Consider the following 12,777-nt stretch of genomic DNA (forward strand, 5'->3'; position numbering starts at 1 on the left):
ACTGAAGAAATAGTTTAAACATAGTGAAAATCTATCGGAATGTAATCAGTTTCATCGACTATATTGTATTACAAAATGTTGCTGATACTTTTTTTAATAAAATACAATGCTGCATATATTATAGTTTATAAATTTTTAAATATTTTATTACGATGTGTAGTACTATATATCATTATATAATATTACATAAACTATTTATTACACAAAATAATTTTTTCATAACATAATCTGTATATTAATAATTTTATGTATGCAAGTTGATGAATACAAAGTGATTAGTAATAAGACAATTATTTAAGGAACCTCGGATATCTACAGTTTCTTATTCGTCTAGTTCACTACATTTTGCAAAAGGGTATACAATTTGATTGCTATGCTTAAGTGTATGTATATAAATAAATTGAAAATACAAAATAGACCAATCAAAAAAACTGTGGATATCCTCCTTACGTTATTCATCCTATTCTTCATATTTCAAGGCTGATTTGGCTCTTTAACCAAAAAAAGACCATTATGACGCGCATATATATATATATATATATGTGTGTATGTGTGTGTGTGTGCGTGTGTGTGTGCAACAACTAAAGCGCGTAGTGAAAACATAGTTAAAATACTCCTGCCACACTTCATAATAATCATATTTCAAAGCTTCTTCAACAGAATCAAGGCACACATTCGCTGCGCAGTAACATAATGTATATATTACGTTAATTTTTTACAACTCTCTAATTTCTACTTAATACCAGGGGTACATAAGTTAGTGTATGTGAAACCTTTCAATTTGTGGAATACAAGAATATAGACCAATTGTTTTATTTCAACTTATTTTTCGTTTTGTTTCATATAATCGTTAAAAATAACTGATTATTAAATTTCATATGGTTCAATAAATAAATAGTAGATATTTCTAAAATACAAACGCTTTGTTATACACTCGCTTATGACAACACCTTTAATCGTACTTTTTCCTGTGTATCATTTACTTTTTTTTGTTGTTGTTCTTACTCGCCTATGGTCAGTGGCCAAAATGGGCTTCACTCTGAATTAGCTTAACCACGTTTTCGTCGGTACAATCAAAGAATTAACGAAGACATATACTACATAGAAGTGTTAGCCAACCCAAAAAGCAACTTGGTAACATCTTCTTGTATTGCGGTGATACCTTTTTTTTCTATCCTTATAAATCGGCAAAATTGTATTAACCTCGTTTGTGTATTATATACTGACACAATTGTAATGACGCAATCATTAATTTAAAAGTTTCGACATTTACCTTGTAGAACTGTAATTTTTTTCCAAAGGAAACTAATTAAATTGTTGTGATTTCGTACTTTAAAGATAATATTTCATCCCGATTTTTCAAAATTAAGCTGCTGACATTAAAATTATACATCTTAGTAACGGTTTAGAAAACTTTCTATTAACTCAGTGTTAAAAAATTATATAAGCATAATTGTCAGCAATTATAGGTCAGTATTCAATAAAAGTATCTAGTAATAAAATTAGAAAAACATAACACCTTCGTTAACTTTTGTTGGCTATATAAGGACAAAGAATATAAAATTATTAAGTGTATTTTTTGCAAATATTACTAACGGAAACTCCGAGACTGATAACAAGAGAAAAAGCATTGCATTATTTTTTCATCTGAGAAGCAAACCTTTTGACTTTAGAAACAACAAGCCTTAAAAATGACGCAAGACGCGACAGTAAGAAACAGAAAACACTTTTTTGATATAATTGACACACTTGTGATGCGACAGACAAAGCTTAAAACATATATTAATTTATGTTTTTAATCGAGCGCAGAGGTTGTTCTCTGCTAATTATAAAGATATAGAGAAAAATATGCACGCTTCTTTTCTCATAAAAAGAAACAATGTTAGTACTTGATATCGATAACTGGTATAATCTACACTAAATGAAGATAAACACCCATGTTACTTTCCTTTGTTTGATTCATTAAAGAATCCATTTTGACTGACATCAATGAGATAAACTTTTGAAAATTTCATGACTTTCAATTTTTATACTTTGTTCTCAAATCTACAAACGTATGCAACTCAAATAATACTTATTTTTCAGCAAAAGAATCAATGAAGTAGCGATGTACTTTTTTTCTATTTTTACTACGTATTATACCATTAATAATGTTAAAATGTTATTACTAACTTTTAAAGTCAACGCAAAAATAAATTTGATTTTGCGAAACGTGCACTTACTATTATTATTCTTATTCTAACTATTATTCTTATTATAACTATTATTCACACCTCAGGCTTCGAAAATACTCGTTTAATTGAAACTGTATTATTATTATTATTATTATTATTATCATTATATGTATAGTGCAATAACTTTTCAAGCTTTGAGCTCCGTAGGTCTATCGCATTCGCCGAACTCGTTGTCTTGTTGACTATTTAATAGCTTCGCATTCCAATAATATTTCTACAGCCATTTTTTTTATTTAACGACTGAGTACAACTGAACATTTTATGTAGCTACAGTTTTTTAAGGCTTTGTCAACTATGACAACAATTTATTAACAATTTAGCAGAAAAACACATTTTCAGTTGCAGCCTGACGTAAAAAAAAACTATAAACATTACGAGTCTCCTTTTTTGGTATTATACAGTCAATAGATTTGATGTTATTCAATGTTATTCTACAATTTTTAAAATTTAAAAATTCTCAGACATGTACAGTAACGCCACTAAACCATACGAGTTTTGACGTGCTCACTTTATAACAAAATTACTTATAAATCATACTTTTATCAATACAAAAAAATCCTTTTTTATTGTTCATCTATTTTTATTCATTAAAAGAAAATATTTAATAAATTTGTATAATTAATAAACAATTGATATTTTTCTTAAAAGAATTAACATTAAAAGTTCATCTAAAATTGTCAGATATCCTGGGTAACCCAGAATAAAAGTAGAGTTATTTAATTATTATAATCATGCAATTATGCAAGACAAGGGCGCTTTACAAGAACAGTTTACATAAAAAATGGGAGTTTATTTCAAATAATTGATTATATCCATTCATAACATTGCTCTACTTTTATTTTGAGCTGTACGCGTATAAATGTTTCAATACTTATTCACAGCTAAATATACAATAAAGTGGAGAAAAAACACGCATAAATGTCATTACGTAATCGAAAGGCCAGGAAACAAATTCATACAATCATGTACATTTATATATAAATATTTTTGAGGGAAGAATAACAAATAAATATTTTCAAGTTTAAAAATACTTCTATCAAAGATAAACAAATAAAGCATTGGACTTTTACAGAGTACTCGACGACATACAATAGGCCAATGGGAGCGACTTAATAAATACATTATAAATCTATGTGAGCTTATTTCATGTGTAAACGTTTAAAATGTGTTTTCTTATATATTCTCGTCATTGCATAATATAATAACTAAATTCCGCTTGACGCAGTGGATCCGTCAAAAAAAAACAAACAAACAAAAAACAATACTCATAAATGGAATATCATAGTCAACTAGAGAATTTTCATTCGTGTTAGAAACATATTTACAATTTTATAATTGATTAGTAAATCTATGAAGCACTTTATGTTCAATACCGAACAATATATCACTTAGAAATTTTTCTTCATATATGCAATATCTAACGTTCGATTTATCTTTTTACTTTTTTATCATCATCATCATTATTATAATTCTATTTTCATTTCTCTCTCGCATATTCCCACGACCCACGACTAAAGTGTTTTGTATATTAAATATACGTCAAGTCGATTGTTGAGTTTCATTCTGAAACAAGAATCGTCACATATTTTTACTCTCGTCGAGTTTTGCGAGCCTTCAATTGTAAATGCATTAAGAATTGTATAAGAATCGAAATCGGAAATTTCAAAAAGTTATAGTTAAGTTTTATCAACAGCTGTTATTTTTTCGTCATTATTACTTCGTTTTTTTCTTTTTTTTTTAATACTATCGCCCTTGAACATGATTTCCTTTTTAATCTCTTTTTTTTAATTCATTCATCGATAATGGAATTATGTATTACCAATTCGTTTGTTTCTTAAAAAGTAGAAGTAAAATAATATAGCTTTAGAGAAAAAGTTAGCATCTAGTATGCATATACGTATACATATATACATTATATTACAGGTATCATCATGAAAAACGGAATCTCGCGCTAATCCACCCCAGCAAATCCTTGCGAGCCCTCGATCGCTTTGATTAGCTTGTCCCTGAGTTGTTGGTAACTCTCGTAGGGCGGCAGATCGATGCGATTGAAACTGTAAGTAAAATTAAAAAATCCAAAATGTTATAAGGAAAATATAGTAACGACTATTTTTACAATAATTAAGAATTCAAATTATCTACTAAGATTTTATGTAAGTATATATTATATGTAACTGTTAACAAATAAAAATCTATACAACAAATAAAGAGTTATTATTATACTATTAAAATAATTAAGAACTTTAATTTGCCAACTTGAAATGCCCAGTAGACACGAAAGAAGTACTACAATTTTAAAGTTATAAAATAATTGTTCACTGAGAAAGGCAGCAGTCAATTTCTTTGAACGCTGACCTTGGGCAAATCAATACTTTGTGCGCTTACTTTAAAAATCGTTTAAGTTGTTGACACTCGGTGGATTCTTTATAAATTTTTTATTTATCTCTACACTTACTCTGTTTTACTTTTTGTTAAATTTATTTAAAACTTTTGCATTTATCTTTTATCGTTTGTACTCAATAAGTTGAGATTATTATTAGAAGAATAAAAAGCAACGATTATTTGTTATTGTAAACAATAATGTTTTTAAAAAATCTAAATAGAGAACTCACCAAGTATGGGCCCGAGGATAGTTGTCGGGTGTGCCCCACTTTTCAATAGTAAAAAGCTGCGGTCCGTTGCTGCCATAAAGCTCCTTAAAACCATTCATGGGCACTCGCGACGTGCCTGTAACGAACTGCAGTAATCTCGCACGCATTTCATTATTGAATGACAGCACCACCCTCCAAAACCACTGGACGGTTATGTGGTTTGCGTGATAGTCACCCTTGTACAAGGTATTCTGTTTCCAGTCCTTGACGTCGATGTGTTGGATGCCGCACATGAGAAGTTCAAGCTCGTTCTCATCGAAGATCTTGACGAGGGTCAAAGGCACCAGGGCATTGAAGCCCTCGAGGAAGGCATTCATTTGCTCCTGGACACGCGATACAAAACGCCACTGTATCACCAGACTTATATATTCGTCTTTATTTTCATTGGTCACTGGTACATTAGCGCCGTTGGTCTTGAGCTCGCGTTGAGACGTGTGACCGAAAGATTCTTCATCAACGCAGAATGTCAACTCAAGCTCGCTTGGATCATTCTCCTTAATCCATAGCAGAGAATTGTAGTACTCAGTATCTACGCTCTCCATATCCTTTAGATCGATTGTCTTGCTCAGCATCATCTTATAGAATGGTCGTATGAAAAAGGCTGAAAAATCAAGTTGACGCTATAAACTTCTTGACAAAGCGATTGTTTGAGTAGGAATCTATTTTTTTAAGTAGAGTTCATAAAACGTATCACTTAAAAGCATAAAAACTAACCATCTAACAGTTTTCCGTGATATACAGCCATGCCGGCTATACGTCCGATGAATTTGAAATAATTCAAATGTTCTTCATTGCACACTCCCGAAAATGGGTTGATTTGTAAGGTATAATTATCCCTATTCAAAAAGCAATTGAAAACATGATTATGTATAGCAGTTTTGCATTAACAAATTTTTAAAAACGTTAAATAAATCACTCACATTGCTGAGTATTCAAATAAGCCATAGTATGGGTTGAACATCTCTTTGGATAATAAAAAGAACCATTCACGCGCTAGGCCACCATAATCAAGGCCAACTTCACCCTCAAACTCAACCCACAATTTCGTTTTAAGAATTTCAACCCTATTTACAGAACTAATAATACGATATGAATCTTCCAGAATGTTGTTTCGGCCAACTTTGATTTCGAATTTATTCGGGACGTTGTTCTAAAACAGATTGATACGTTAAGCCAAACTTTTTATATAAATTATTCTAAGTCTTAAGGTGTTAAACTTACTGGTTTTCTTAATTGAGATTTCAAGTATTCATATTTACGCTTATAATCTCTAGAATATGGAACGGCCTGAAAATGGAAAATTACATAATCACCGAGGTTTGAGATTCACTTTTTAATTATTACAATTTGCATTGTTACTCACTGGTCCTGCAATTTGAGGATTTGACATTCGAGGATCTTCCCATTGGGTTGTTCTTGTATCTACATAGATAATAATTTAATCAGTAATAAGATAGAACCCTGATCATATAAAACAACTTTTTAATACGATTACATACTGTGATCAATGAAGAAAATTCTGCCATCAGAATGTACCCTTTCCTCCCACCCCTCAGGCAACGGTCCCAGTTGGTCAATGTCACTCCTTGGTGTCGCCGAAGGCACATTGTGCCAGGGTATTGAGCTTGGTCTGCCTGTTCTTGGATCAACCCACGTCGTAGCTCTCTCATTGTGATCGATGAAGAACATTCGGCCATTCGGAGCCAACTGCATACTCCAGCCTGGAGGTAGACCTTCGTCGTTTACTGGCTTTGGACTCTCGATTATCATCTGTTTTATTTCGATATGGTTAATGGGTTATTTTGCATTATTAACAGATGTATAAAAGTATAATATGCTTAATATAACTATAGTTAATTTTAAGAGATAAAATACCTGTTCAGATGATCTTCTAGAACCAGCTGGACTATCTACATTGTCATCGTTCTACAGATAAATGAAAAAAAATTACCATACATTTAGTTTATTTACTATGCTACAACTACATCATAATATTTTCTTATCGTATCACTAAATATGTTATTACGTTTATAAATGTAAAAGAAATTGCGTGTGCTTGAGTTGATTTCTTCTAACATTTATATTATAAACAATTTATTTGACTTTGTAAGACTATTGACATTTTTGTGTACATAACAATTTTTGTGCACCATGCTCTTTGATAAATTCGCAATAACAAATAACATTTCCAAACACTAACAATGCTTTTGTAATCTGTACATATATACAGATTAATAAAAAAGAAATTAAAATTTTAGTAAAAAAATCAGAAGCATTGGATACAAAAACTTTAATTAAATAAATCGTTTCAGATATGTTCAGGTGTTTACTAAATAAAATTCGTCCTGATAATTGGGAAAATTATAATGTACCTGATTCTCATGATCAGCCTCATTATCAGGTCGATTGATTGAATCTCCAGGGGCGCCAGATGCATTATCTGTTACCCTCTCCCTTAGATTTCTACCCTCACATTCGTCATCCACCTCCGGAGACATTTCACCATCCTTATATATACAAAACATGCACAAAATGCTACATACAGCATGCTACTTATTTGATATATTTTTGTTTAAATTTTCATAACCAATTGTTATAATGCATAGAAAAATCTAATCCAATTTTATAATTTATTTATATTTGATGTAATTTTTAATTTATAATGAATATTCATAACAATTATTTGCTTTTACTTGTACTTAGACAAACGTATTATTAACGTTTTGTATGCCAATTTTTGAAAGGTTATACTATATGCTACATTTGCTACAATGTGGATATGAGTCATAGAATATTGAATATCCCAGTTTTACGTAGCATCAATTATTGATATTAACTAACAAAATCAAAGATGTTACGATAAAATTGTGAAAGAGCAAAATAATTTAAATCTTACCGGCGTAATGCTGATACCAGAAGTTCTTTGTCTACTTTCTGCATCATCCACACTAATGTGGAATCGTCTTTGAAATTCTGTTGCAGCAGTATCCAGGTTTCGTTGTTCTTGTGTTACACCTCCAGTTGGCATAACATTCCTAAGAAAATATATTACATATTTGAAATAATCTACAAGTACAGGAATTTGAGAATTCAACAAAATTTCATACTGACATTGATATTGTCTGAAAAATAGGTAGTACTAATTATTCAGAAACTTACGCCACAGTTGGTCGATCCCATTGTGTAAATCTTGCTATATGATTAACATAATACGTTCTTCCATTGGCATCTTGTCTCTCTTCCCATCCTGGAGGTAGTGGACCAATCGATGTCACCTGATTAATAAAAAAAAAAAAATGAATAAATTTATTGCACCAGTTTATAGTATATTGGCATTTTTGTGTGCATAACAATTTTTGTGCACCATGCTCTTTGATAAATTTGCAATAACAAATAACATTTTTAAACACTAACAATGCTTTCAAAATCTGTACACATATACAAATATTGAAGAAACCTGTAAAAAAATTATTTTTACCTCAGCAGGTTGCTCTTCTGGTGTGAGATTAGAAGTTGGTGTCGGTTGGTCCAAAAGTTCCCATCCTCCAGAATCGGATGCTGCATCAGCATCGCCGTTGTCAATGGCACCATTTGAATCTGATACATAGGCATGATATATTTCCAAAGTTCCTTTAACTTTGGATCTTTGATTTGTACTGCAACATAAAAAAATGTTTTTAACGCATAAACTATACAGTATACTAATAAAGAAAACATTGACGATAATTTTATCATTATTATCATGGTAATTATGGTAATATTTTAAAATTGTTTGTATTCAAAATAACATAGCTATGAATCAAAGATGACTCATAAAATACATAATGCATAAGCAATTGAAGTGAGAAAAAAACAGTTCAGAACTCACTTTCTGGGGCGAAGAATGTATTGTTTATTGGGAATGGTTCGGCCTTCCTGTTCTTTTGGCAAGCTGTTTAAAGTCAGTTCTACCATTCCAAGAAAATCATCTCTTGTTAATCTATTCTCATCGAATACTTGCAATACCAATTTGTGCTCCAGAGGTTTAACCTAGGATGATTCGAATAATAGAATCAATAAACATTTTGGAAAGCATAAAGCATTACTCAACACAAAGGACTTATAAAAACTCACTCTGAATATAAATTCTTCGGACCATTTTGGGTTTAGAGTTTTCTTCTTCGTCTTTGTAAGTACAGCATCCACAGTCTCATTGCCATTGATGGTATTTAACTCTAAGCGAACATAGGGATCGCTGGCTCCAAATATGTCCTTCCTAGCTAGATTATGGCCTGCGAGTACCCTCAACCTCAACCTGCTTGTAGCCTCTTCTCTCTAGGTGCACAAAAATAGTTAATTGCTTTTAACAGTTCAAGTGCATTGGAATAGTGTCGAGTGGTGTGCAAAGGCAATTGCACTATGCATCACCGATTACTAGTGGTACATTGAATTTTTTGCAAGACAATGCATTGTAGTTTTTGGAGCATCATACAGTACGAGTATAAAATGCAGAGCATCACATAAAGAAGAGCAAGGGTAGAGCTATGAGAAATGAAAGAATCCAGTAACTCGGCAGGTGTTCAATTAATACAAATCATCACAATAAGACATGGAGATGAAACAGTGCAGGGGTATTATTGCACGAATGGCAAGAAGCCAGTGCAATAAGTAGAGTGAGCAACAATATCCCCCATCAGCAGGTGGAATTTGCATTAATCTGAAAACAACAGTTATTCGTGCGTCGCCGAGTGTGTGCAATTGCCGCAGGTGCAGGTCACCGAGCAAACTGCGATATAAGGGCGCAAAGAAGGGAGAGGAAGAGCAAAGCGTGGATCGGACTCGGTAAAAGCGCGAGTCCAGTTGAGAAATAGAAAACCAGAGGCAGGAGGCGGGACGCTTGGCCTCTTGTCAGACAACTGTCATGAGGGGGGATTTACGTACGTCGTTCCCGTCGGCGCCGACTGTCGGATTGTAGCCGTAGACATTTTCCTCTGCCATTAACGAGACGTGCGGGTGCTGTTGTCGGGTCCTCGGCTGCTGCGTGCCGCGCGCTTTGCTGCTTCGCCTTTTAACTTTACCCTTGCGCTCCCCCAGCTTAGCAGAGAATTAATAACAGGATTCGCACTTGTAATTCTCGGCTGCCATTCAAGAAACCTATTTTGTTCTTAACCCCACTACGTCACGGAATATCATGAGAGAGACGGATGTGACATGTTGCCCGTTTTCAAAGATGGCTGCCTTTCCCCTTTTTACTTGTGGCCCGTTGTAGCTATATAGCTATATATTTATACATATACTGTATGATTAAGCTGCGACTACATCACCACATGATTCAGCGATTGCCAGTGCCAACACTGCGCCAGCCGCGCGCCACCACCTATATATAATACGTATAAGTATATATAGGGACCCTATATTGTGTCGCGGTCGGAAAGTCGACGTTGATGTTGGCTTTGATTTGCACTAATTCGAGCCAAGTATACTAAGGATTGATTGGATATTTAACGAGTTTGCGGCTTTTACTGTAACGCCTTTTGTGCTGTGTTGTTGCAATATTTTAAGTGCAAATCATCAGTTGTCAAATCGTTTTTTCAAACGAGGTTCTCTCAACTGTTCCATTACAGAAATTATCTCTCTGTACTGCGTGTAGCACTGCGTATTAGCTCTTACACGTTCATTATACTTGTTTTATTGATATAATATGCAATATTATAAACAATATAGACCAATAATATACGTTTACTCAACTGTCTAAAAATTGTTGTAAGTTTTTAGCAATAAACTCTATATTTACGTATTACGTTACACACACACACACACACACACATATATATTGACTTTTCAAACTAAACTTATTTCCCGCCAAAAAGTTTGCTTGCGGCAACACTGCGTTGCTCATTTGAAATGGACTTTGTCGCGTACCTTATAGTGTTTGTTAACTGTACTACAATTATTTTCAATGCCAGTGTAATTTACATATTGATTTTTTCCAAGCGATATCGCGCTTAGCTTGCCTATTACATTCAGTACGACTGTGTATTTTACTCTAATAATAATTAGGTATCTAAATCCGTGATTATAAGAAACCATTTTTTTTAATGAATTTAAAACAATTATTATTTTATTTTATTTTTATCAACAATTTTCCATATTAAATATGTGTAGTGCAAACATTAGTACTGAAATAGAAGCATACTGCACGTTCATAAAAAACTTTACCACTGGAAAAAATGAAAGCATCTCATCAACATACCTTTTCTGTATGTGAATTTTTTATGTTAAATAGGAAGTTTAAGAAGCCTTATGTGTGTCCACAATATGGATACGTATGTTGTAGTATTATATTCAAAATATCACTTTTGTTTATTCAATAATCTGGCACTAAGTTTACTTTTTTCTAAATAATAACCACGTATACATATACACTCAAACACATCTGGAAGTGTGCTATACATAAGTCATGTATTGCCAGATCTGCAAAGTACGTTTAAGACTAAGAAAGATGTATTGTGTGCTCTTACTACAGGAGGATGGGCTAACGAGACTCTGGTAGGTCTAGTGTTGTGCTCAGCATTCTGCTGATTATATGATAGGCGATGGTGATGGGTCCATGAGTGAGCTCTGCGTCTGGGTTGAGGTGGTTCCACGCAAGCGTACATTGGATATGTCAAGGTACCTGGCATTATTTCCTTAAAACCTGTCAAACTGGCGTCAAACTTTTTGTTAATTTGAAAGAATACATCGTTTAAATTGAGTATTGGTTCAGAAGTTACAATGCCCTTTTATTTTGTTTGTTTGAAAATGCAATTTATTTGATTCTGGGTTGTAAAAGCTTACTTTTAGAATTATTTTATAGATATTCCCCTTTGAGGTCATAAATTATTGTAAATCGTTTGAGCCTTTCCTTATACCAGTTAGAGAATAAATTTAAACACTATAAAACTAGTAATTCAATAGTGAAACGTTCAATTTTACAAGAAAATTCGGTAATAGTACTGTTAGAATCATAAAAATTACTCATATACAGTGACACCATCAATATTTCATATTATTGCATTATTATAAATTTATCATAGACTTAACATTGCATATCGCAACTTCAGAAACAACACTAAACATTTAAAAAAATGAATTTTTTTTTTTTGAATTGACAAAAAAAACGAAACTTTTCGCGAGCCTCACCTTAACTTGCACACTTGCGCCTCTTATCCATGCGGATATGGTATAAATACAAGTCCATTACTCGATGAGTCGTTATAAAATTCTACACTATTTTTTTGTCACGTTTAGAGCAGAAACAAGTACACTCAATACACATGGAGCATATTGCACAAAACTTCACTTGAGCAACGCAGATCATATAGACACGTACTGAATCAGCGCAAAACAGGCAGAGCAACGAGATCGTAAGAAGGAATCGACAGCTGCAACAATAAGACGGCTGCTCGCATCGCCGTTATGTAAAAAGGCCACTTTCAGTGTACGATGACTGAAAATTTTCCCACTTGTGGCGTCGCGCGGCGAGATGACGATTTTTAAAAAATTTCACCTCATCCGAACCGAACGACGATCGACGTATGACGACGCACTTGTTAGCGCATTCTTCGTCGGACGGAAATCGCTCTCTCGACACACATATAGAAGCACGGCGGAAAAATATAAAATTAAACTACTCGCTCTGCTGATGATAGATAAGAAATGGCTTTAAATCAGAATGCGATAACGCGTACTATGAGCTTCGCAGAAGTATTAAGAGATAAAGCGGATACCTAATGTGCACTTGCTCGAACGATCACAATGACAACGACGCCGTCGACGCTGGCTTATCAAAGTATTGACAAAAAAGAAAACGCTGCACGCTCTCTTGCCACCGATTCCCATTACGTATATGGAATGAGCTTCTTAATGAATTA

At 33.1% G+C, this 12,777-nt stretch overlaps 1 protein-coding gene across 5 annotated transcripts; it reads right to left on the bottom strand.

Annotated features, from left to right (window-relative positions):
• Window positions 1-2,507: 2,507 nt before the first annotated feature.
• On the bottom strand, window positions 2,508-12,683 carry Nedd4 (neural precursor cell expressed, developmentally down-regulated 4). Of its 5 annotated transcripts, XM_031926047.2 has the most exons (16): window positions 12,047-12,683; window positions 11,386-11,569; window positions 8,999-9,199; window positions 8,754-8,914; window positions 8,364-8,541; window positions 8,045-8,160; window positions 7,782-7,920; window positions 7,258-7,392; window positions 6,761-6,811; window positions 6,385-6,655; window positions 6,249-6,307; window positions 6,107-6,172; window positions 5,806-6,035; window positions 5,600-5,721; window positions 4,847-5,486; window positions 2,508-4,288 (listed from the first exon to the last, which is right to left on the bottom strand). In XM_031926047.2, exons 2-16 carry the CDS (start codon window positions 11,545-11,547, stop codon window positions 4,186-4,188), a joined length of 2,634 nt encoding a protein of 877 aa, XP_031781907.1. In that variant the 5' UTR covers window positions 11,548-11,569; window positions 12,047-12,683; the 3' UTR covers window positions 2,508-4,185.
• Between the last annotated feature and the right edge of the window lie 94 nt (window positions 12,684-12,777).

Source organism: Nasonia vitripennis, chromosome 3 (genome assembly GCF_009193385.2).
Source record: "Nasonia vitripennis strain AsymCx chromosome 3, Nvit_psr_1.1, whole genome shotgun sequence".
Taxonomy (NCBI): domain Eukaryota; kingdom Metazoa; phylum Arthropoda; class Insecta; order Hymenoptera; family Pteromalidae; genus Nasonia; species Nasonia vitripennis.